This window comes from Mustela putorius, unplaced genomic scaffold (assembly GCF_011764305.1).
Source record: "Mustela putorius furo isolate JIRA1106 unplaced genomic scaffold, ASM1176430v1.1 tig00000083_pilon_pilon_pilon, whole genome shotgun sequence".
Taxonomy (NCBI): domain Eukaryota; kingdom Metazoa; phylum Chordata; class Mammalia; order Carnivora; family Mustelidae; genus Mustela; species Mustela putorius.
The window spans coordinates 11,504,562-11,527,212 of NW_025421273.1; the positions used below are offsets into that span (position 1 = coordinate 11,504,562).

Below are 22,651 nucleotides of genomic sequence, written 5' to 3' on the forward strand. Positions count from 1 at the left end.
AGAATTAATCACACCACAGAACCGCTCAACCTCTTACTAGAAGAGTCTGGAAGATCAAACAGTACACTCAGGAGAAAATGACTGGATAAGGAGAAAGAAAAGAAAAAATCTCCAAAGTGAGAGGAGCCTTTACTGTCATCAGTCATCGCAGCAGAACTTTTGTACAGAAGCACTACATGGAGTCCAGGAAAAAATAGTAATGTGTGATAACCAGATGTTTGCAATGCATGTATCTTGAAATCAATGCCATAATGTGTCTCCTAAAGAGTAATAGTGTGACATCTTAATTACATATTTATTGAACCTCATTTAAAAATACATTTCGCTTTGGGAAAAGCAAGGGCTGTTTCAGTGACTGAATAAGTAAAATGCATTCTGTTTCTCTCTTTAGTTCTGTCAATTTTTGCTTCAAGCTTTTTAAAGTTCTCTTATTAGGTACATTCAGGTTTAGGATGGTCACACCTTCTTGATGAATTTGTCTTTTATCACCATGAAATGTCTCTTTTTATTTCTAGAAATGGTCTTCATTTTGCAGTTTAAACTTCTCATCTCAGTATTTTAGTTTTGTTTACACCATTTGCATCTTGTTCTCTGTTCCTCCTTTCTTGAATTCTTTTGGGTGAATCACATTTTTTTAATTTTTATTTTTAAAGATTTTATTTATTCATTTGAGAGAGAGAGCAAGTACAAGTGGTGGGAAGGGGCAGAGGGAGAAGCTGGCTCCCCGCTGAACAAGGAGCCCTGACACGGGGCTGGATCCCAGGACTCTCCGATCAGGACCTGAGCCGAAGGCAGATGCTTAACTGTCTGAGCCACCCAGGTGCCCCAAACCACATATTTTTTTTTTTTTAAGATTTTATTTATTTATTTGTCAGAGAGAGGAGCGAGAGTGACCACAAGCAGACAGAGTGGTAGGCAGAGGCAGAGGGAGAAGCAGGCTCCTGGCTGAGCAAGGAGCCCGATGTGGGACCCGATCCTAGGACGCTAGGACCACGACCCGAGCCGAAGGCAGCCACCCAACCAGCTGAGCCACCCAGGCGTCCCCAAACCACATATTTTTAATATCCCATTTTATCTCCTGCACTGACTTGTCTAGATATTGTTTTACAGGCTGCCCTAGAAATTACAACACCCATCCTCAAGTCGCCAGTCTGCCTTGAGATACAATTACAGTGCAGCACGGGCAAGTGTGAGAACCTTGAAATAACATAATTCCACATTCTTACCTTCCTCCCATTTGTACTTTTTATGTCTTACATTTTCTTCTTTTTAAATTTAAATTCAATTAGCTGCCACACAGTACATCATTAGTTTCAGATGCAGTGTTCAACAGTTCATCAGTTGTGTATTAACACCCAGTGCTCTTTACATTACATGCCCTCCTTAATGCCTGTCACCCAGTGACCCCAGCCCCACCCTCATCCCTTCGGTAACCCTCAGTTTGTTTTCTGGAGTTAAGAGTCTTTCATGGTTTGTCTCTCTCTCTGATTTCTTCCCATTCAGTTTTTCCCTCCCTTCTCTTATGGTCTTTTGCACTCTTTCTTTTCTTTTCTTCCTTCCTTCCTTCCTTCCTTTCTTTCTTTCTCTCTTTTTTTTGGTAGCCAGTACGGGGCACGAATGCACTGTTTCTTATATTCCACGTATGAGTGAATTATCCTATGGTTTCACTCATATACAGATTCTATTTTATTTCTACACTGTAAACTTAAAAAACTGTTTAAAATCTTTTCAAGAATTCAAAACCATATATAAGTCAGATGTAGAACTATACAAAATATTTAAAATAAACTATGTAAAATGAAGCTAAGCAAGTTTCTGTATCTGTCCTCACTGTCTCCGGTCTCTTTATTCCTGCCTGTAGCTCCAGGTCCAGCGGCCTCATGCTCTCCAGCCTGAAGGGGTGCTTTTGGTATCAAAGTAGAGCAGGTCTGCTAAGACACGTTTGTTCAGATTTTGTAAATCTGAAATTATTTTACTTTGCCTTCATTTTTGGGAGATAATTCTGGATACAGAAATCTAGATGGACTCTCTCAGCATAGCAAGGGTGTCATCACTTCATCCTCTGGTCTCCACTGTTTCTGGGAAAAGTCAGTACTCTTCTATCTATATAACGTGTCTTTTTCCCTCTGCAGGTTTCAGGGTTTTTTCTTTCTCTTTGGCGTTTGTGAGTTTGACTGTAATGTGCCTAATGTGTGGTTCTCTTCATGTTTAACTTATTAGGGATTTGTTGGGCTTTCTGTATATGCAGATCGATATCTTTAATAAATTTTGCAAAGTTCTCAGCCATTTTACCTTCAGACTCTTCATTCTCCTCATAAGATGCCAAAAATACACAGGTTAAACCATTATATTGCCTTGCATATCTTGGACTCTCTGGTTGGTTGGGTGGTTTTCACTTTTTTCCTCTTTTTGTTTCATCTGGGACACTTCCTACTGGTCTGTCTTCAAGTTGATGTTTCTTTCCTACACTGGGTCCAGTCTGCTGTGAAGCTATCTATGGATTTTTGGTCTTGCCATTGTATATCTCATCTTTTACATTTCTATTTGAGTCCTTTTATTGTTTTCACATCTCTATTAAAATTAACCACCTCTTAACACATATTGTCTACTTGTTCATTTAGATACTTTGGCATTTTTATAATTTAAAAAAATCTCTTCTGATAGTTCCAACATCTGGGCCATCTCTTTGGTTGACTTATATTGCTGCTTACTCTCTTGGTCGTAAGCACATTTTCTTATATCTTAGGTCTTAAAATGTTAAAAAATTATTTGCTAGACATTTTTCACAAAAGGAAAGTAGAGACTAAAGTACATACATAGTTCCTAAAAAGGATATACCACTTTTTTATATTGGGTCACTAGAGCTGGGAGCAAAGTCAATTTGATTTGTGGTTGGTCTGGGTCTGGACTTTATTTAACTTTGGTTTGATTCAGTTCATTATTGGCTTGTAATGTTCTGAAAGTGGGACCAGAAATCTCCCTTCCAGGGGTCAGCAGTCTGAGAAGTGGCACAATTGCCAGGATTTCTCGGAGCTTCACAGTTTACACCGTCAGTGTTTCAGACCATAGTCAATCTCACTTTGTGTTACCAATCCGCTGCCAGCTTTTTGGGTTGCTAGGAATTTCACCTTGCCCTCCTGTCTCACCCAGCTTTTCACACCGTGGGAGAGTTCTCCTGTACTAGAATGCCTGTTAGAGGGCTGTGGGCTCTCCTAGACTTCCACCATAACCCAGCCTTTGGAGGCTGAAGGCCCTGGGATGCTGTGAGTTGACTACTTTCAGCTGCACCTGCCCTGCCCTCAGCCTTGATATCTGCCCCAAGACCCTCTGTGAAGACTCGTGGGACAGAGATGATAAGTGATGGGCTCTGTAGCTGGGCCACTTTAGAATTGTCACACCAGCCCACATGTAATTAAGTTTAGCTGGTCTCTTCCTCCCCATTTTAAGACAAAGTCCTCCCCTGCTGGCCCTCCACTAGTGATGAGAAAAGCCTCGGGTTTCTTCATTTCTGTGAAGGGCTCATCTCTGTCTGGAGTTCTGTTGACTTAGTTATATCCTCAGCTTGCTGGTAAATTTAGAAAAACTAATTTTGTAATTTATTAATCTTGGTTTTAGTGTTAGGGTTAGAACAATAGTCTCTTGTGATCTTTCCTTTTTTTACATCTTAACTAGAAATTTATTCTTTAATAGTCTCATGAATTAAAACTTAAAAAACAGCCCCACTCAAATAGCCACATGTTAGGACATCTAGTACAGGGTGAGTTGTGCACAGAAGAAAGTTGCACAGGGGGTCATGTAACTTTCCAGAGGATGTGGCCTATAAGGTTGGCTCCTCCTTCATCTGGCAGTGTGCCCCAGGAACCCAAATCACAAGGTTGCAAGGAGGTTCTTCAGCACTGTTAGTGCAACAAAACCCCTCTAAGTTGTTCTTGGCCTTCTAGGCATAGAACATCTTAGGCGGTCATGGAAAATCAGCCTGGAGTAAGCCTGGAGTACCCAGAGCACTCAGAGATTACTGAAGCCTGGTACAAACTTACTAAAGAAGCAGATAGCACCACTGCTGTGTGGCAAGGACAGGCGAGGCTGTAGTCAGAGACCTACCTGAGAGAGGACTGGTCCTTGTTTACCAGCACCCCTGCCGTGGGTCTGCTGAGGTTCTGCCTCATGTAACCTATATCCTGTGATTCAGGAGTGCAGCCCAGCCCGTATCTGGAACAGTGATGGCTGTCATGGCAGAGGAAGAAGACAGCCTGGAGAACCACGTGTGACCCAATGGTGACAAACATCACTTCCATTCACATGCCATTGGCTGCAGCAAGTCACTTAGCCAAGCCAGAGTCAACGGGTGAGAAAGTACACTCTTTCTCTGGGGAGAAAAACAAAGATTTTTGAATAATAATGTATTGTACCACGGTCCACCCTTCTGGTCACACATACATGCTTTCCTCTCCCTTGCGAAGGTGACAATCCAAAGTCCCATCTGAGCAGGCCATCAAGATTTTGTGATCATCTTTATGTCAGGTCTTGATGTGGCTCCTCTTGCTCTGCAGGCTGATGGGCTAAAAAGTCAAGGCTCTTTCCTGGAACATGGGTGAGGTATGGCTATTGGGCGGCACGAGATGACCAAAGCGAACACACCTGTCTGGAAAGGGGAAGAGTGAGACGCAAGGCAGTCAGTGGTCCACAGCATTCTCATTGGGTACGTGCTGAGAAGATCCTTCTCTGGGGGTGAAAGAGGGTCTTTGAGGAGGCCCTGAATCTGTTCCCCAAGAGTATATTCCTAGTCCTCTGCTCTCCATGACCTTTTATCCATCTCCTGGGATTTCCTCTTCTATTGTATTTCTTGGCTACATATAAGAGGGCAGTGAGATATTTTCTCTCCCTGAGGTTGAGCCTATTTCCCAGATGACTTCTTCCCGTAGAAGATGTAGGGTTGCAGGTTTAAGTCTTGAACAATCGACGTCTCTTTTGTCCAGACTGGTGGTCCCCTGGGAAGTACAACTCTCAGAAACGTAATCAGTTCCATTTGACTTCTTTCAGTTCCATGTGACAACAGACCCATCCATAATTCAATTGGAGGTGTATCCTCTCTCTAGGCTTTACTGCAGGTACCTTGAGTTTAGCAGGAGTTTGTGGGAAAACCACTGCTAATCTCTTTTTGTCCAGAGCTATATGGTCTAACTAAAAACTTCTGGGTGCCTCCTTGATTCTTTCAGAGTCTATAACAGTAGGCATTAAGGCCACACCTTTAATTTGCTAAAGGCAACATTTTAATTGGCCTTCGTTGCTCAAAACCTTTTTCAGATTCATCTTTTACTAGTTAGAGATGAAAATTATTTCTATATTCAAATGCATTAAAGACTCCAATTTTCTGGAATTTCTCTTCCCCTTCATGCCTACTTGTACACCAGCCAATTCTTCTCTGAGTTTGTTTTGTACAGTACCTTGTCACATGCAGACAAGACCAACCAGAGCATGTCCTAGTGTTCTGCTGGTCCACTCTGCCTAAAGCCTCAGCTCATTAGGGTATCACTTGCCTCACAAATGATCACAAAAGACAGTTTCACCGAATGTTATGCCATTTACCAAATGCGATCCTCCAGCCTCCAGTAGGTGTCTCCTCATTGCCTGCCACCCCTCTCTGAAGCCACATGTTTTAGGATTTGTTATACAACCTCTTACTTCTGGCACCAAGTCCTATAGATCCTAGGATAGGCAAAGTGATGCTGCCATAATAAATTACTCCCAAATCTTTCTGCTTATAACAAAGAGAGTTTATCTTTCCTCTTCACTACGCTTTGCTCCCAGGCTGCTCTGCCATATATAATGCAGGATGACAGAGTAGCCTCTATCAATGTGGCCAGCTATGGTGACAGAGAGAAAAGAAATCAAGAGGAATCATGTGCAAATTCTTAAAGCCTCCGCTCAGGAGTGACACATGTCACTTTTGCTTACATTTTGTTAGCCAAAGCAAGTAACAGGCCCAAGTCTGACATCTGCTGGGTAGAGAAGCACCATCTTTCCCCAGAGAGGGGGAGTAGCCCACAACACTATCTACCACACTTGCCTTATGGGAGAATATCTCAGAAAAGCAACCCAGGAGGCCTTAAGCAGAAGAAAAATGGATATATTCTGCAGTGAAAAATTCTTTTTCAAGTTTCACTCTGAAAATGTTGAGTTGAATGCACAGCCAATAAGGAAAGGTGTTCACCTGCATTTTGTAATAACTGTTAGAAATGGGGCAAATATGTAATGATTACCCTGTAGAAAGATGCCTTATGGCCTGTCTTGGACCCACAGTGTAGAATGGCTGTCTTCCACATGCATTTGGAAATACTGAAGCTGGTGGCTGTGACTCTAAGATTGGTCCCAGCTCTTGTGGTCTCAGGATTTCATTGACCAAATCACAGCTTTACAGAAAACTTGTTCTGCATCTCCATTTTTATATGTAATTTGTGTATCCTTAAAAGTTTTTCAAGGAAATTGTAAGTCTTTGAAATGTTATTAAATATTCCACAATAGGGGTGCCTGGGTGGCTTAGTGGGTTAAAGCCTCTGTCTTTGCCTCAGGTCATGATCCCAGGGTCCTGGGATCAAGCCCCGCATCGGGCTCTTTGCTCAGCAGGGAGCCTGCTTCCCCTCTCTCTCTCCGCCTGCCTCTTTGCCTACTTGTGATCTCTGTCTGCCAAATAAATAAATAAAATCCTTAAAAAAAATTTTCCAGAATAGAATATCAACTTGCCTGTTTGCTTTTTGAGTTTCAAACAATAAGACATTTGCAGGAAACAAACATTTTTAAGTGTATACTTGATCTTGTGGCTTTTTACCATGTGCTATTCTAGTCCTCTGTTTGGAACATAAAAATCATTTCCACAGCAACTAATTATAGTCTAAGTCACAAGTGTGGGGAATTAGAGGCAACCATCATGCAAATATTAAAAGCTTCTTATCTTTGAAGTTCTCTCAAAACTAATACAAGCTAATAAGATACAGAAAAGACACAGACAGTATCCAATGTAGACACGAGCTTCTCAAGTTGGGTTTTGGGTGATCAGCTTACCATGAATCTGAAGAGAATTATTTTCTGCCCAGTACTTCAGACCTTTTTCAAAAATCAGTTGAGCATATTTGTGTGGGTCTATTTCTGGCTTCTCTTTCCTGTTCTGTTGGTCTCTGCCAACACCCCACTCTCTTGATTACTGCATATTATATCTTCGTATCAGGTAGTGATTCCTCTCACTTTATTGTCAAGATTGTTTTAGCTATTCCAGGGCCTGTGCCTTTCCACATAAATCTAAACTAAGCTAATTTGTGTCTACAAAGTACTTCTTTCAGTTTTCATGGGGTTGGAATTAAGCCTACATATAAGTCTAGGAAGACTGGACACATTTACCATGTTGGGTCTTCTGCTGCACGCGTGTAGTGTGTCCGCACTCACTAGGTTGTCTTGGACAGCTTTCCCTGCTCCTCTGTCATCTAACACAGGGGGATCCTGTGCATCCTTTGTTAACAAGTTTTTAAATACTTCATTATCTTTGGATACTTTGCATATGACTCCATTATCTCTGGAGTGATTCTAAATTGTCTTGTGTTTTTAATTTTGATTTTCTGGATGTTCATTGTCAGCTTATAGAAATGCACTTGGGGGCGCCTGGGTGGCTCAGTGGGTTAAGCCGCTGCCTTCGGCTCAGGTCATGATCTCAGGGTCCTGGGATCGAGTCCCGCATCGGGCTCACTGCTCAGCAGGGAGCCTGCTTCCTTCTCTCTCTCTGCCTGCCTCTCAGTGTACTTGTAATTTCTCTCTGTCAAATAAATAAATAAATAAATAAAATCTTAAAAAAAAAAAAAAGAAATGCACTTGGATTTTTATGTGTTATTATTGTGTCTTGTGACCTTGCTGAACTTCCTTGTTCTAGGGGTTAAAAGAACTCTTTTCTTGTATGTTCTTTGAGACTTCTATATAGACAACTATGTCATCTGCAAACAGAGACAGTTTTATTTCTTCCTTTCCAATCTGCAAACCATTTGTGTCTTTTTCTTGCCTCATTCAGTGACTAGAGCTTCAACATTCAATACTAACAAGTTGTTCCTGATCTTAGAGGGAAAGCATTCAGGCTTTCACCATGAAATGTGCTGTTAGCTGCAGGTTTTTTGAAGATGCTCTTTATCAAGTTGAGGGAGTTCCTCTCTCTTTCTAATTCCCTGAGCATTTTTATCATGAATGGATGTTGGATTTTGTCAAATGCTTTGTCTGAGTCAATGGATATAATCACATTATTTTTATTCTTTAGCTTAATTACATGTGGATTATATTAATTGATTTTCAAATGTTTAGCAATCTTGAATGCCTGGAATAAACCCCACTTGGACATGGTGAATAATTATTTTAGACATTGCTGGATTTAGCTTGCTGATATTTTGTTGAGGGTTTTAGCGCCTAAGTTTGTGAGTGATATTGGTCTGCAGAGGGTTTGGGTTTTGCTGTTGTTGTTGATTTATTTAGCTTTTATTTTCTTTGGTTTAAGCATCATATTAAATACCAGCTTCACAGAATGAAGTGGGAAGTGTTCCTTTCTCTTCTATTTTTCAGGAAGAAGCTATATATAATCAGGTGTTAATTTTTTAAAAAAAATTTTATTTATTTATGAGAGAGAGAGAGAGAGAGAACACAAGCAGTAGGGAGGAGCAGAGGGAGGGGGAGAAGCAGGCTCCCTACTGAGCAGGAAGTCTGATGGGGGGCTCGATCCCAGGACCCTTGGGATCATGACCTGAGCCAAAGGCAGCTGTTTAACCAACTGAACCACCCAGGCCCCCCAGGTGTTAATTCTTTAAATGTTTGGTAAAATATTCCAGGGAAACCATCCAGTCCTGGAGCTTTATTTTTCAGAAACTTATAAATTACAAATTCAATTTCTTTAATGATTGTAGGACTATTCAGATTACTTATTTTACCTTAGTTGGGATTTGGTAGTTTGTGGTTTTCAAGAAATTGGTCCATTTCTCCTAAATTGTTGGATTTTTTAGCATAAAGTTGTTTTTCATATTCCTTTATTAGCCTTTTGATGTCTCTGGGATCTGTATTAATATCTTCTATCCATCTCTGATATTGATGATTCGTGTGCTCTTTTCTGTTGTTGTTGGTTTATGAATTTTATTGATTTTTTAAAGAATCTGCTTTTGTTTCATTGATTTTCTCTATTGTTTTCCTAGTTTTGATTTTATTGATTTCTGCTTTTATCTTTATTATTTTCTTCCTTGTCCTTGTTTTCCATACCTCTGGAGAGAGGGCAGGGATGTAACCAAATCTATTACATGCTTTAAAAACTCTGTATTATGTGATATCCTCACTAGAGGGAGAGTGAAACATAAGAAGAGACATCTTCGGGGAAGAAGCTGGGTCAGCACCTCTGTTCCAGGTGCAGAGGAGGGGAAAGAGGCAAAGATAAAGCACAAAGGATGAGCAGGAAGAGGAGCTGAGCCTACTCGGTCATCAGAGAGTACGAGTCAGACCCCAGGGAGACAACACCTCACACCCACCAGGACAGCTGGAACCAAATACACAGATAATAGGAAGTACTGAATTGGAACCCCACAGCTGCTTGTGAGACTGTAAAGTTGTGTCGCTCTTTTGTTCCTCAAAAAATTAAATACGGTTGCCATTGATTTGTACATTTTAAAATGGCCAAGATGGTAAATCCTATATTATTGTATTCTACCACAAGAAAAAAAAGTTCAACACAGAATTACTCTATGTACCAGCGATTCTGTTAGGTATCTACCCATTAGAAATGAATCCACATATTCATGCGAATACTTGTATGTGAGTGTTCACAGCAGGATTAATGCCCATCAACTGTGAAAGGATAAACAGATGGAAGATTATTGGCTTGTTTAAATCAAAATATACAGAATATATGATTCCAGATCGTGGAATACCATTCAGCCATAAAAAGGAATGAAGTACTGATATTTGCAACCACAAGGATGAAACTTAAAAATATTACGTTCATTGAAAGAAGCCAGACACAGGAAGCCACATATTGTACGATTCCATTAATGTGAAAAATCCAGAACAGATGGATGTAGAGAGACAGAGGAGACTAGCTATGTCCAGGGGGGAAGGAAAAACAGGGAGTGACAGAATGTGAGTCGGGAGTGGGGTTTCTCTTTGGAGGGATGGAAATGTTCTGGAAATAGGCAGTGGCAATGGTTGCAAAACCTTGTGATGTATTAAAGACTGCTAAATTGTATACTTTGTGGTGAATTTTATGGTATGTAAATGATATCTCAATTTTAAACAGAACCGATGGAGCCCACCAAGGAGAAGGGCAACTCCCTAGAGCAGTGGGCAAGGAGAGAGTATGGGACTTGGAGGTGCCCAGGGTCAGTGACTGACCCCTGCAGAGCCTTTGGACTGGGGGTTGCAGGTGGGCAGTGCCTGAGCATGCTCGTGCTGAAGCTGTGGACCTCAGCACTGACTGCACCCCAAAGAAAGGTAGTCACTGTCTTAGATGGGAGGAGTTCCAGGCTCCAAACTGGAAGAAGAAAAGCCTAAGTGGGTAAAGTGAAAGTTTATTCAAAAAAGCAAGAATAAGCCAGCAGTGAGAAAGAACAAGGAGTAAGTGTAGACTTTCTTTTGTACCTAAACAGTAACTAAAGGGCTCCAATGGGGTTGAAAATAGGATTTCCCTGAAGGCAACCCTAGACAGTTGTTGTTTTCAGTGGGGGCAGAGGGAGATCAAGTCAACAAGGGGAAATGAACAATGCTAGAGTAAAAATGGAAAATAAAGGGAATCCACATGAGGACTGCTGTGTAAAATTGTACTGGTTGTGCACTACACAATTCTAGGAGGTGCCATTCACACTAATGTGTAAATGTGTTGCATTACCTAGAGATGTACAATGCACAGTCCTGATTTCTTGATTTTGGCAATAGAGGATGCGTCCTCTTTTGAGAAAGGAAACTTTGTAGACTGGGAGGAGGACCTACAATGACACACTGAGGCAAAGCGGGAAGAAGTCCAGGGGCTCATGTCTGAGGCCCCCTTCTTTGTCATTCATGTAAAAGACGAGGTTCTCTTTTGAGATTAAGAGAGAAAGGTAGACATTTGTGGCAAGTCTAAAAACATTTGGAGCAGCTGATGAGAGACTAGTAAGGGTCCCTCTCAGGTCAGATGACCCAGATGAGGGGACATGGCCCTGCCCTCACAGGGCTCACACGCCTTCAGAAAGACAGTGAGGGGAACAGAGAGGGATGTGTGGTGGCCCAAGAACACAGAGGCCAGCCGTCGCAGAGCAGTGCCTTGAGGGTGACTGAGGTGAGCGAACGCCCAGATAAGGTGGGATGGGTGAGGAGGCCGCCAGGAGGGGCAGGGGGATGCAGGGGGATGGAGGGAAGGGATGGACAGCAGGCGCCGTGCCTCTTCTTCCTCCTGGCAGAATACTTAGTTCCAGGCAGCAGCGTACCTGGCCCTGGTGGCTACTGTGACTAGAGAGTGGCCATTACCAGCCCCCCTTGCAGCCTCATAACGCTGCTCCAGCAGGGCTCTGGGAAGGACTCCCGTCCCCGGCAAGGGCGGTCTCAGGGGGAGCCCATTCCTTCCCTCTTTGGCCCGCTCTGCACAAGAGGCAGCAGGGGTTCCAGAGCCAGGATAAGGAAAAGTCACATGCTAAGAACACCGAGGACACACAAGGACAGGCGTTGGAGGACACTGCCAAACTATCCCACAAAACCCAAGGCTGTCTGCCTCCAGAATTCTCTGTGAGTGCAGGTCACTGTCAGGCAGGGACTGTCCCTCCCAGCCTGATGTGCTCCTGGCCCTGAGGGGGGCGGGAGTGTGGGGAGGACATGCCCAGGCCCAGCCCTACAGCTTGCACACCCGCGTGGAGGAGCACACGCTCCCACCTCGGACTCTTCCAATATCTCTATTACGTTCTCTAGTGATGCTGCATTTTTGGTGAAGAGCCATCAGTTTTTTCATAATTAGGGAAATCTTGGCATTCTAGTTACCCACTCCTCTTTTCAAAAGGATTAACTACTAGAGAAAAATATCATTTCCTTCTTGTGAAAATAGCCTTGGAAAGACTTCAGGCTTTTAAAATCATGTCAGCATTCCTACAGATCTGATAATATTGTGAGCTCATGTATCTTACCACTGTGAAGTCAGGGTGGAAAATACATCATCTCTTTCAGATTCCCGGAATAACTTCAAAAGTTCTGGATCTCCAGATAAGTGTGTAAGAATGCGCAATTCAATCTGTGAAAAGTCTGGGGGACAGAACCCACATTAATTCTTAATCTACCAACAGCGTCCCTCATCATTGCTACCTACGCCACAGCCCGCCCTCAGCCTTCTGTCCCCACTGCAGCATCAAGGGCAACATCCCCCCTTGCCCCCCGCCAGGGTCCTCTGGCCTCAGGGCCACTGGCCATCCCTGGGTCTGCAAGTCTAAGGGACTGATCCTGCCTTCTGTGAGGCCCGCAACACCTCTGGGGAAGGCCATAGGCACTTCTCTGTTTGTCCTGTCCATCACAAGTTTAGAGGGGCCTTCAGGTGCCTGGCAGTGTGACTGGGATTTGACAGTGAACAAAACAGACAGGCGTTTCTTCATGGACCACATGTTCTAGGAGCAGGAGACAAAGTGCATGAGTTATCTGGTCTGTCAGAGGATGAGAAGTGAAGTGGAAAAGACAGATCGAGAAAGGAGGCTCAGGAGGGAGAGTGTGGCCAGGAACACCTCCTCAAGAAAGTGACACTGGAGCAAAGGCACAGAAGAGGCAAAGGAGGGAGCAAGATGGTGTCCAGTGAAGGGGTTCCAGGAGGGCATGAGGTGGGACTGGTCCAGGCTGGAGGCCAGCCCATCTGCAGGGAGCGAGCAGGGCAGAGCAGCGAGCATGATGAGGGCGAAGAGGAGAAAGGAGGGGCAGACTGGGTGGGACCATGAGGGGGCACCTTGGGTCTAGAGAAGGTGAGGAACCATCGAAGCAGATCTGTTCTTATTTACTGTGCACAAGAAATCTTTCCTTCAGATAAATATTTGCTTTAGGATTTGCTCTAAAGGAGGAATTCTGTAAGCACCTTTGAATTATCTACCATCCAAGTATTTGAAACATGAAACGTGTAAAGTGAGCCACTGTGACACAGGGCATCTGTCTGGCATGGTTTGCACATACCTGCTGCCAGGAAGGTGTAGCCATCGGGGGCAACGAACATGCTCCTCGGGGAGATGGTGAGCACCGTGCCTTCTAGACCTGAAACATTATTTTAAGAGTACTTGGTGAATTTGGTCATAAGCTGATTCATAGCCATTGCTCACATGGAGTTTAATATCATTCCAAAGTCAAGAGTCCAGATTTCTGACTTTTCTGAATATTTTTATTAATATAACTTAAAAGCAAATGGTACTGCTGAGAGTAAAGTAGGCTCTCTGTTGTTAAAATTTTACATTCTGTCTAGAATTCTTGGTGAGGAAACAAACACGGACCATTGAACATACTCTGGTAAGAATGTTCTGGAGGCCCCCGGAGCCTCACCGCCTAGAAGACAGGGTTTGGGGAATCTGTGGGGTCCTATGATGCATAGCACATGTTTTGAAGGGCAGTAGGAGACAAGGGTGCTCATAGTCACCTCCACGGGTCCTGCTTATGGGTGACTGTGTATTTGAAAAGGACCCCGGTCATGCTTCACTGTTTCGTAGTGACCAAAGCAGCGAGGCAGGAGCACCCCACCAAGGGTGCAGGAGTTGGGGGATGGGTCACAGAACCTAGTTTGCTTAGATGTGACCTTTTTCTTTTTTAGAAATCTGTCAGCATTTCAGTGGAAGAGCTCAGAAGAAAGAACAGTGTTAGTATGCTTTTATAAACATTTCCAGTAGGTTTCAGACTTTAATAAAAGCCAGTTCTATTGTATGTTTGTTTGTTTCTCTATTGGGAAGTTGGTGGGGGAGAAATGGTGGGAAGGGAGCTACTTTCCTTGTATAATTATCATCTATTTTAACTTGTAAACTGCTGAAAGGGAGGTGCCTTATCAGTTTAGCTGTGTTTTATTTTTCAATGTGTATTTAAATCTTGGTCATGCAAATACAGAGAACTTGAGGAAGACAAATAAGTTAGTTATTCAGAAAAGCAATTATAAATACTTGCAGGTTTTTAGGAAATGTTACCCAAGACTTCAGCAAGGTAGAGAGAAATGTGTTACCTTTAAAATCCTGTGGTTTAGTAATTTGAATTGGGTGCCTGGAGATACCTTGGATATTCTGTTAATAATAAGAGGAGAATAGTTTTAGTTGAAATATTTACTCATAAATTAATCTGTATCATTTGATTGGTATTATCATTACTTTTAAAAAAATTTTTTTAAAGTAAACTCTATTCCCAACATGGTTCTTATACTCATGGCCACAAGATCAAGAGTCACATGTTCTACCAACTGAGTCAGCCAGGTGCACCCAAATCTGTACCATTTAAGGGCATTTAAAACATGTCACTTTGGGGCACCTCGGTGGCTTAGTTGCTAAGCATCTGCCTTTGGCTCAGGTGCCTTCAGCTCAGGTCAGGATCCTGGGGTCCTGGGATTGAGCCCCGCATAGGGCTCCCTGCTCAGCAGGAAGCCTGCTTCTCCCCCTCCCACTCCCCCCGCCTGTGTTCCCTCTCTTGCTATGCCTCTGTCAAACAAATAAATAAAATCTTAAAAAAAAAAACCAACCAAACAAAAAAAAGTGTCACGTTTTATTAAACCTTAACAAAATAGCTAAGCCAGTGTATCATGCATAAGCACATTACTACACAATACAAGTGTCTGATACTGAAACATAATTTTGGCGATTATACCACTAAGTATAGTCAGCAACTGTGAGACAATTCTTTTTGACTCCAGCCTGTTTGGCCCTTATCGTAATTATATACAGCATGCTAAACTACAACTTAAAAATTTCTATATAACATGCTAAACATAGATTTCTGCGAAATTTCCCCTTAAAAACACATTTTAAGATGAAACTTCTGGTCTCTCTACCTTGACCACTGCTCTCCCCTAGTGCTCTTGGCACTCAGTACTGGGGCTCAGTCTTGGCATGTGCAACAGCCCTGTGGCCGGTGGCCAGTGTGTCCACATCCCCTGAAAAACCATGTGACAGCTCACTAAGCACCTTCACACCCTCACAACTTGGACTGAACAGCCACTAGCTTCCCTCCTGTTACAGCCATTCAAATCAGGAAAACTTCTGCGGCAACATCTTTTATGCTCGGCAGTACCTTCTACAAAGACACCCTCTTCTACCTGGGAATGTTCTACTTGGGCATTGGTTGGGCTCAACTCCCTGACTGGATCTGGTGAGGCTGTCAGATGTCTCAGATCCCGTGCTTTGGGCACAGCAACAGCACGTTTGGTAAGGCAGGCGCTGTCACCCCATTTTTAAAGGTGAGGACACCGAGGCCCAAGGTATGAAGCTAGTGGCTCTCAAGTTTTCTCTACAACAGAATCACGTGCTGTCTTAAAACACCACCAAACAGTCACATGATAAACTCAATAACAGGTCAGAGATGACAAAAAATGAGAGCCAGTGAACTTGAAGATACTAGAAACTGTCCAGTAGAGAGGAGAGAAGAAAAATTTTGGGGAAACATGAACAGAGGCTTAGTGACCTGCGGGATAATACTAGAACTACAATACAATTATTATTTCAGTCCCTGAAAGAGAAAAAAGAGACCAGTGTTGAAAAAATAAATAATGGCTAAAATTTCCCCAGATTTAGTGAAAGACATATTTTTCAGATTCAAGAACCTGAACAACCTTAAATAAGATGAATTAAAAGAAAATCGGGCCCAGAAATACCACAACTGCTGGAAACCAAAGCTGGAGAACAATCTTGAAAGCAGCGCGAGCAAAATGACCCAGGACACTAGAGGACTGGCCCCGTGGGCGGCCGCCAACTTCGTGTCAGGAGCCATGTGCTCAGACCACAGTGGGGCTGACCAAGGGCACTGCGGCAAACTGCGTCCTCTGGGAATGAAGGTGAACTGAAGCTGTTCTCGAATGAATAAACATGGAGAGAACATATCCTCAGGGGGCCTGCTCTGAAAGGAGCGCTAATGGAAGTTGCTCAGGCTGAAGGGAAAGGTCCCAAGGAAGCCTGCAACATAACAAATGGAGGATGAGCGACAGACAGGCTCAGTTCCCGAAGAAGCATAAGGACTATTCTTTTCAAGCTCTTTCAAATATTTACTACTGTTAAAAGCAAACACGGTAATATTTCCTGGGGTGTTTACAGTGTGTGCAGATGTAATGCATGGCAGTGAGGACAAGCTGGTGTTCGTAAGTCTTCCACAACTTACTGGGAGTGGTAAAACATCAAATCCAAAACTACACTGAACATGGATATGTCTACTATGACCCCTGCAGCCATCACTAAAAAGCATATCATGAGGGGCCCCTGAGGCCCCTGGGTGATTCAGTCAGTTAGGTGGTGAACTCTTAGTTTCGGCTTGGGGCACGATCTCAGAGTTGTGGGATCAAACCCCACATTGGCTCTGTGATCAGAGGCGAGTCTGCTTGAAATTCTCCCTCTCCCTCTGCCCCTCCCCCTCCTCATGCTCTCTTTCTCTCTAAATAAATAAATCTTTAAAAAAATATCATACAGTGTGGGGTGCCTGGGTGGCTCAGTGAGTTAAAGCCTCTGCCTTCGGCTCAGGTCATGAACTCAGGGTCCTGGGATTGAGTTCCATGTTGGCTCTCTGCTCAGTGGGGAGCCTGCTTCCCCCACTCTCTCTGCCTGGCTCTCTGCCTACTTGTGAGCTCTGTCTGTTAAATAAATAAATGAAATCTCTAAAAAAAAAATTATACAGTGAAAGGTAGCAAAAGGTCCAATACACAAACTGAAATGGAATTCTAAAAATTATTCAATAATTCAGAGAAAGGCCGGAGAGAGGGAACAGAAGAACAAAAACGGAAAGAACTAATAGAAAACCAAAATGGCAACCCAAATCCAACACTATCAATAATCACATTATGCTTAAATACTTTAAACACACCAATTAAAAACAGAGTTTGAATGCATGAATGTAAGACCCAACTACTTGTCTACGAGAAATCCACTTTAGTAAGGTTTAGATGGATTACAAGTAAATAGGTGAAAGAGGAGATGTCATGCAAATACCGATTAGGAGAAATCTGGAGCAGCTACATTAACACAAGACAAAGCAGCATTCAGAAGGGAATTTACCATGTATTCAGAGGATATCACAGAATGATAAAAAAGTAAATTTACAAGGAAATTTCAATTCTAAATGTGCACACATTTAATGACAGAATATAAAAGTACACAAAGCAAGAACTGACAGACCTGCAGTGAGAAACAGACCCACAGTTACACTTAGAGTTGTAAACACACTCCTCTCTCAGTAATATGTAGCAATGAGAGATAAAATCAGCAAGGATACAGAAGACCTGAATACTACCAACCAGCTTGACCTAACTGACGTTTATAGAACACTAGATCCAGAGACAGCAGAACACACATCCCTTTCAAGTGCACATGAAACACTGTTCAAGATAGATGATACCATAGGTTGCAAAACAAGCAATTTTAGAAAAGTTAAAATCACTCAAAGTATGTTCTCTGACCATAATGAAGGTAAACCAAGAATCAGTAACAGAAAGCTATCTGGAAAATTCACAAACAGTTGGACATTAAACAACATACTTCTTAATTAGCCAGGAGTCAAAGTAGAAGTCTCAAGAGAACTTAGAAAATATGTTGAACAGAATGCAAAAGAAAGAAATAGGTCTCAAATCAATAATTTAAGTGTATACCTTGAAGAACTAGAAAAAGAAAAAATTAAGTCTAATACAAGTAATGGAAAAATAATAAAGATCTGAAATTAATGAAATTTAAAACAGAAAAGCAGTAACTGCTGACCCTTAGACAACACGGGTTTGAACTACACAGATCTACTTATACAGGGAATGTTTTTGAAAAATATGGACAGGGCGCCTGGGTGGCTCAGTGGGTTAAGCCTCTGTCTTCGGCTCAGGTCGTGATCTCAGGGTCCTGGGATTGAGCCCCGCATTGGGCTCTCTGCTCAGTGGGGATCCTGCTTCCCTCTCTCTCTGCCTGTGTCTCAGCCTGCTTGTGATCTCTCTTTCTCTATCAAATAAATAAAAATAAAATCTTTTAAAAAAAAGAAAAATACGGGACAGTACTGCAGATGTATTTTCTTTTCCTTATGATTTTCTTAATAACATTTCCTTTTTTCTAGCTTACTATTGTAAATTAGAATTATTTTAAGAATAGAGCATATAATTCATAATACATACAAAATATCTATTAGTCAACTGTTTATGTTATCAGTAAGGATTCTGGTCAACAGTAATTTATCAGTAGTTAAGTTTTTAGGGGCCCAAAAGTCATATGTGAATTTTCTACTGTGCAGGGGTCAGTGCCCTAACCTTTGTGTTGTTCAAGAGTCAGAAGAATCAGTGAAGCCCAAATCTGGTTCTTAAAGAAGACCAATAAGATTGATAAACCTATATGTAATCTGTTCAAGGAAAAAAAGGCAAAAATGATCAATTTCAAGAAATGAAAGGCAGATACCACCACAGATCACACAGACACTAGGCACAATAAGGAAACTCTATGAGCCTAATATGCCTATAAATTCAACAAGATGAAGGGGGCCAGTTCCTGAAAAGACACAAACTACCAAAATTCACTCAAGAAAAGAACAGAAAATCTGGATAACCTATGTCTACTACAGAAATTGACTCTGTAGTTAAGGATCTTTCTACAAATAAAATTCCAAGTCCAGAGAGTTTCAATGGTGAATTCTACCAAATATATAAGGAATAAATAATATCAATTCTACATGACCTTTACTAGAAAATAAAAGAGAAAGGAATATTTTCTCACTCATTTTATAAGGCAAGTAATATCCTAATAGCAAAACCAGACAAAGACACTTCAAGAAAAGAAAACTACAGACCAATATCCCTCATGAATATAGACAGAAACAATCCTAAACAAAATAAAAACAAATCAATCTGGCAATAGGACAATCTGTCATGATCAAGTGAAGTTAATCCTACAGATCCCAGCCTTGACTGGTTCAACATTTAAAAATCTATCAGTGGGGCGCCTGGGTGGCTCAGTGGGTTAAGCCGCTGCCTTCGGCTCAGGTCATGATCTCAGGGTCCTGGGATCGAGTCCCTCATCGGGCTCTCTGCTCAGCAGGGAGCCTGCTTCTCTCTCTCTCTCTCTCTCTCTCTCTGCCTACTTGTTGTCTCTGTCAAATAAATAAATAAAATCTTTGAAAAAAAAATATCTGTGTCATTCCTTATATAAATACATTGAAGAAAAAAAGTCACATGCTCTTAATAGATGCAGAAAAAGTATTTGACAAAATTAGATATCCATTCATGATAAAAAAACTACTCTCAGTAAACTAAGAATAGAAAATAATTCTCTAACAGGACAAAGAGAATCTGTGACAAAACCTAAAATGAACATTATCCTTGATGGTAAAAGACTCAGTGTTTTCCTTTGGGGATCAGGAGCACGGCAAGGATGTCTACTCCCAGGGCTCTATTCAACACAATAGAGGAAGTCTGAGCCAGCACGATAAGGCAAGAAAAAGAAATAAAACATACAGTATAAAAAGAAATAAATAAAATGGCCATTATTCATGGCAGACATGATTGTCTATGTAGAGTAACCCATGGAAACTATAAAAAAAGCCTGGGACTAATACATGAGCTGACCAAGGTACCAGGATATAAAGTCAACCTACAAAAATCAATTGCATATCTACAAATTACCAATGAACAGTTGGACATTGAAATTAAACAATGCCATTTGCAACAGCACCGCAAAGTACCTAAGTATAAATCTGTACACTGAAAACTACTAAATCCTGATGAGAGAATTCAAAGCCCTAAATAAAAGGAAAGATATATCATGTTCTTGGATGAGAATACTCAATATTAAATGCTAATGACCCCCACATTGATCTACAAATTCAACCGAATCCCAATAGAAATTCCAGCAGGATACTTCGGAGCTTTCAATGAACTGAGTCCATAATTATAGATCATAGGTCTAAATGTAAAACATAAGACTCTAAAGCTTTCAGAAGAAAACTTAAGAGAAAATCCTTGTGATCTTAGGATTTCTTAGACACACACCAAAAGCATGATCCATGAAAGAAAATACTTGAAAAATTTGACTCCATCAAACTTTTAAAAACCTTTGTTTTGGGAAGAATGTTGTTAAGGGAATGAAAAGCAGCCTTGTACTAGGATAAATTTTTTGCAAGTCACACTGGATTCAGTATATATTAGCATAATATATATAATATTAGTATAATTAGTATATAATTTAAGTATATATTTATATATATAATTAGTATAACTAGTATAATATATATAGTTCTTTATAAACATATAAAGAACTTTTAACAAAACTCAAAATGAAACGTACTTCTAGTAGGGCAGAGTGAGGAGCTTGCCAACTCCTTCTACGAGGTCAGTATTACCCTGATACTGAAGCCAGACATTAAATAAAACACCCTCCGTAAGTAAAGATACAAAACTCTCAACCGAAGATTGATAAATTGACCTAACAACGTACAAAAAGGATTATATACCATGACCAAGTAGGATTTATCTCAGGAATGCAAAGTCTGTTTAAAATATAAAAATAATTACTGTAATATCTCAGATTAGTAGAATAAAGGACAAAAAAAATCATCTTCACAATAAAACATTTAGAGCAACTGTCAAAATCCAACACTCATTTATATGAAAATATCTCAACTAACCAGGGAGAAAAAAAGAAATTTCTTGACCTAAGAGCATCCATAAAATTTACTCACTTTGAGTAATCTCAGTGTCATAGCTGTATAAAATAGGATCTGTTCTCTACCCAATGGAAAGTTAAATCAAGACCAGGTCAGACTGTAACTAATGCACCCAGCTAAATGCTCCTGGTTTCAGGGTCACCCAGCATTTTTTTCTTTTTTTTAATGCTACCCAGGGAAATATTTTCGTAGTTCCTAATATCATTTTTCCCAGGACCCATGAAACATTAGCTTTAATGAAAGTCACTTTACCAAAGACAGAGAGAAACAAGTTTCCCCTTTGTTCTGAGGAAGCAGTAATGTTAAGTTTAAATGGATTATTTTTAGATGAATATGAAAGAAATTTTAATAATTAAATGCCAATTTTTATGTTTTAAAATATAAAAAATAACAGGATAATAGAAGCTTCACTAAATACCTAACTTAAAAAACGCCTGCTTTGTTAAATAGGTTCTTTCACAGAACAGAATCCTGAGAAGGATGTTGGCCCATGCCAAGCTCTTCATGGATAGTGACTTCCCCATTGCTGTGCTGCACTGTGTACCAGGCAGGTCTTTGTCTGCTCATGTACATGGCTTCCTGTTCACAGCTGTGCACAGGAAATGTCACAGAGCTTCTGTGCTGGCCTCTGTAATGAAAATAACAATTGGGCAGTCCTGTCCCTAAAGCCTCATGCACACATGAAAGCTCACACCTTTCTGTCTGTGTCTGTCAAGGGGAGTCATGAATGTACATGCATGTGAGTTATCCCTAAAGACCAAGGGTGAAATAAAGTGACTGTGGGGGCTGTGTGACAGCTAACAAGAGCCCGAGACATCTGGGAAGGAGTCAGATCCCATTCAGCAACCTTCTGAATGTGGCGAAGCCTGGTGGCAGCACCCAGCACACCGGGATATAGACGGAAGCATGGCTGTGACATGCCCATGGTGGCGTGCAAGTCAGACGTGACTTAGCAAATGGATGCTGTCCAACACCAAAACCAGATTTTACTATGAGGAGGAGCTGTGCCTTTCGGAGGAAGAAGAAAGAAACGGCAAACCATCTGCAGATACAATGCTGTCAGGTGGGGTTGGACTCCCATTAATCTCCTCAAGGGAGGGGCTAGCCCTCTCACTGACATGAGAGGAGAACATCTGAATGTTACGGTGTGAAAGCAGTATTATTGGCATACATGGCTTCTTAGGGTCAGTCACTGGTGTTTGACATCAGCTAGTCCCCTCATGTTGACCACTCAGTGGTCAAATTGTATGTGATTAACATACAATGTTATATTAGTTTCAAGTGTGCAACAAAGTGATTCAACAATTCCATATATTATCCAGTGCTCATCATGACCAGTGTAGTCCCCATCTGTCACCAGACATTAATAATCCCCATGTTGTACTTTTCATCTGCATGACTTATTTTATAACTGTGGGTTTGTACTCGCAATTCCCTTCATCTATTTCATGCATCTCCCCACCAATTTGTTACCTCTATTTAAGAGTGGGTTTTTGGGGGCAGGTTTGTTTGGTTTTTTAGATTCCACATATAAGTGAAATCATATAGTGTCTGTCTCTGTCTGACTTATTTCACTTAGTTTAATAACTTCAAGGTCCAACCATTGTTGCAAATGGTAGGATCTCATTCTTTTCTATGGATGAGTGATACTCCATTGTATACAAGACCATGTCTTCTCTATCCATTCATCTGTCGATGGATACTTGGGTTGCTTCCATATCTTGGCTATTTTGTAAATCATGCTAAAATGAACACAGGGGTGCACATGTCTTTTCAAATTAGTGTTTTCATTTTCTTCGGG

At 41.4% G+C, this 22,651-nt stretch overlaps 1 protein-coding gene across 1 annotated transcript in view; it reads right to left on the reverse strand.

Moving 5' to 3' along the window:
• POLN (DNA polymerase nu) overlaps positions 1 to 22,651 on the reverse strand; it is a 156,925-nt gene that overhangs the window by 49,281 nt on the left and 84,993 nt on the right. Inside the window, exons 16-18 of the mRNA XM_013045794.2 lie at positions 14,198 to 14,255; positions 13,174 to 13,251; positions 12,153 to 12,267 (exon numbers count right to left, since the gene is read on the reverse strand). Of these exons, the coding sequence (XP_012901248.1) occupies positions 12,153 to 12,267; positions 13,174 to 13,251; positions 14,198 to 14,255 (251 nt within the window). The remainder of the gene's footprint in view (positions 1 to 12,152; positions 12,268 to 13,173; positions 13,252 to 14,197; positions 14,256 to 22,651) is intronic.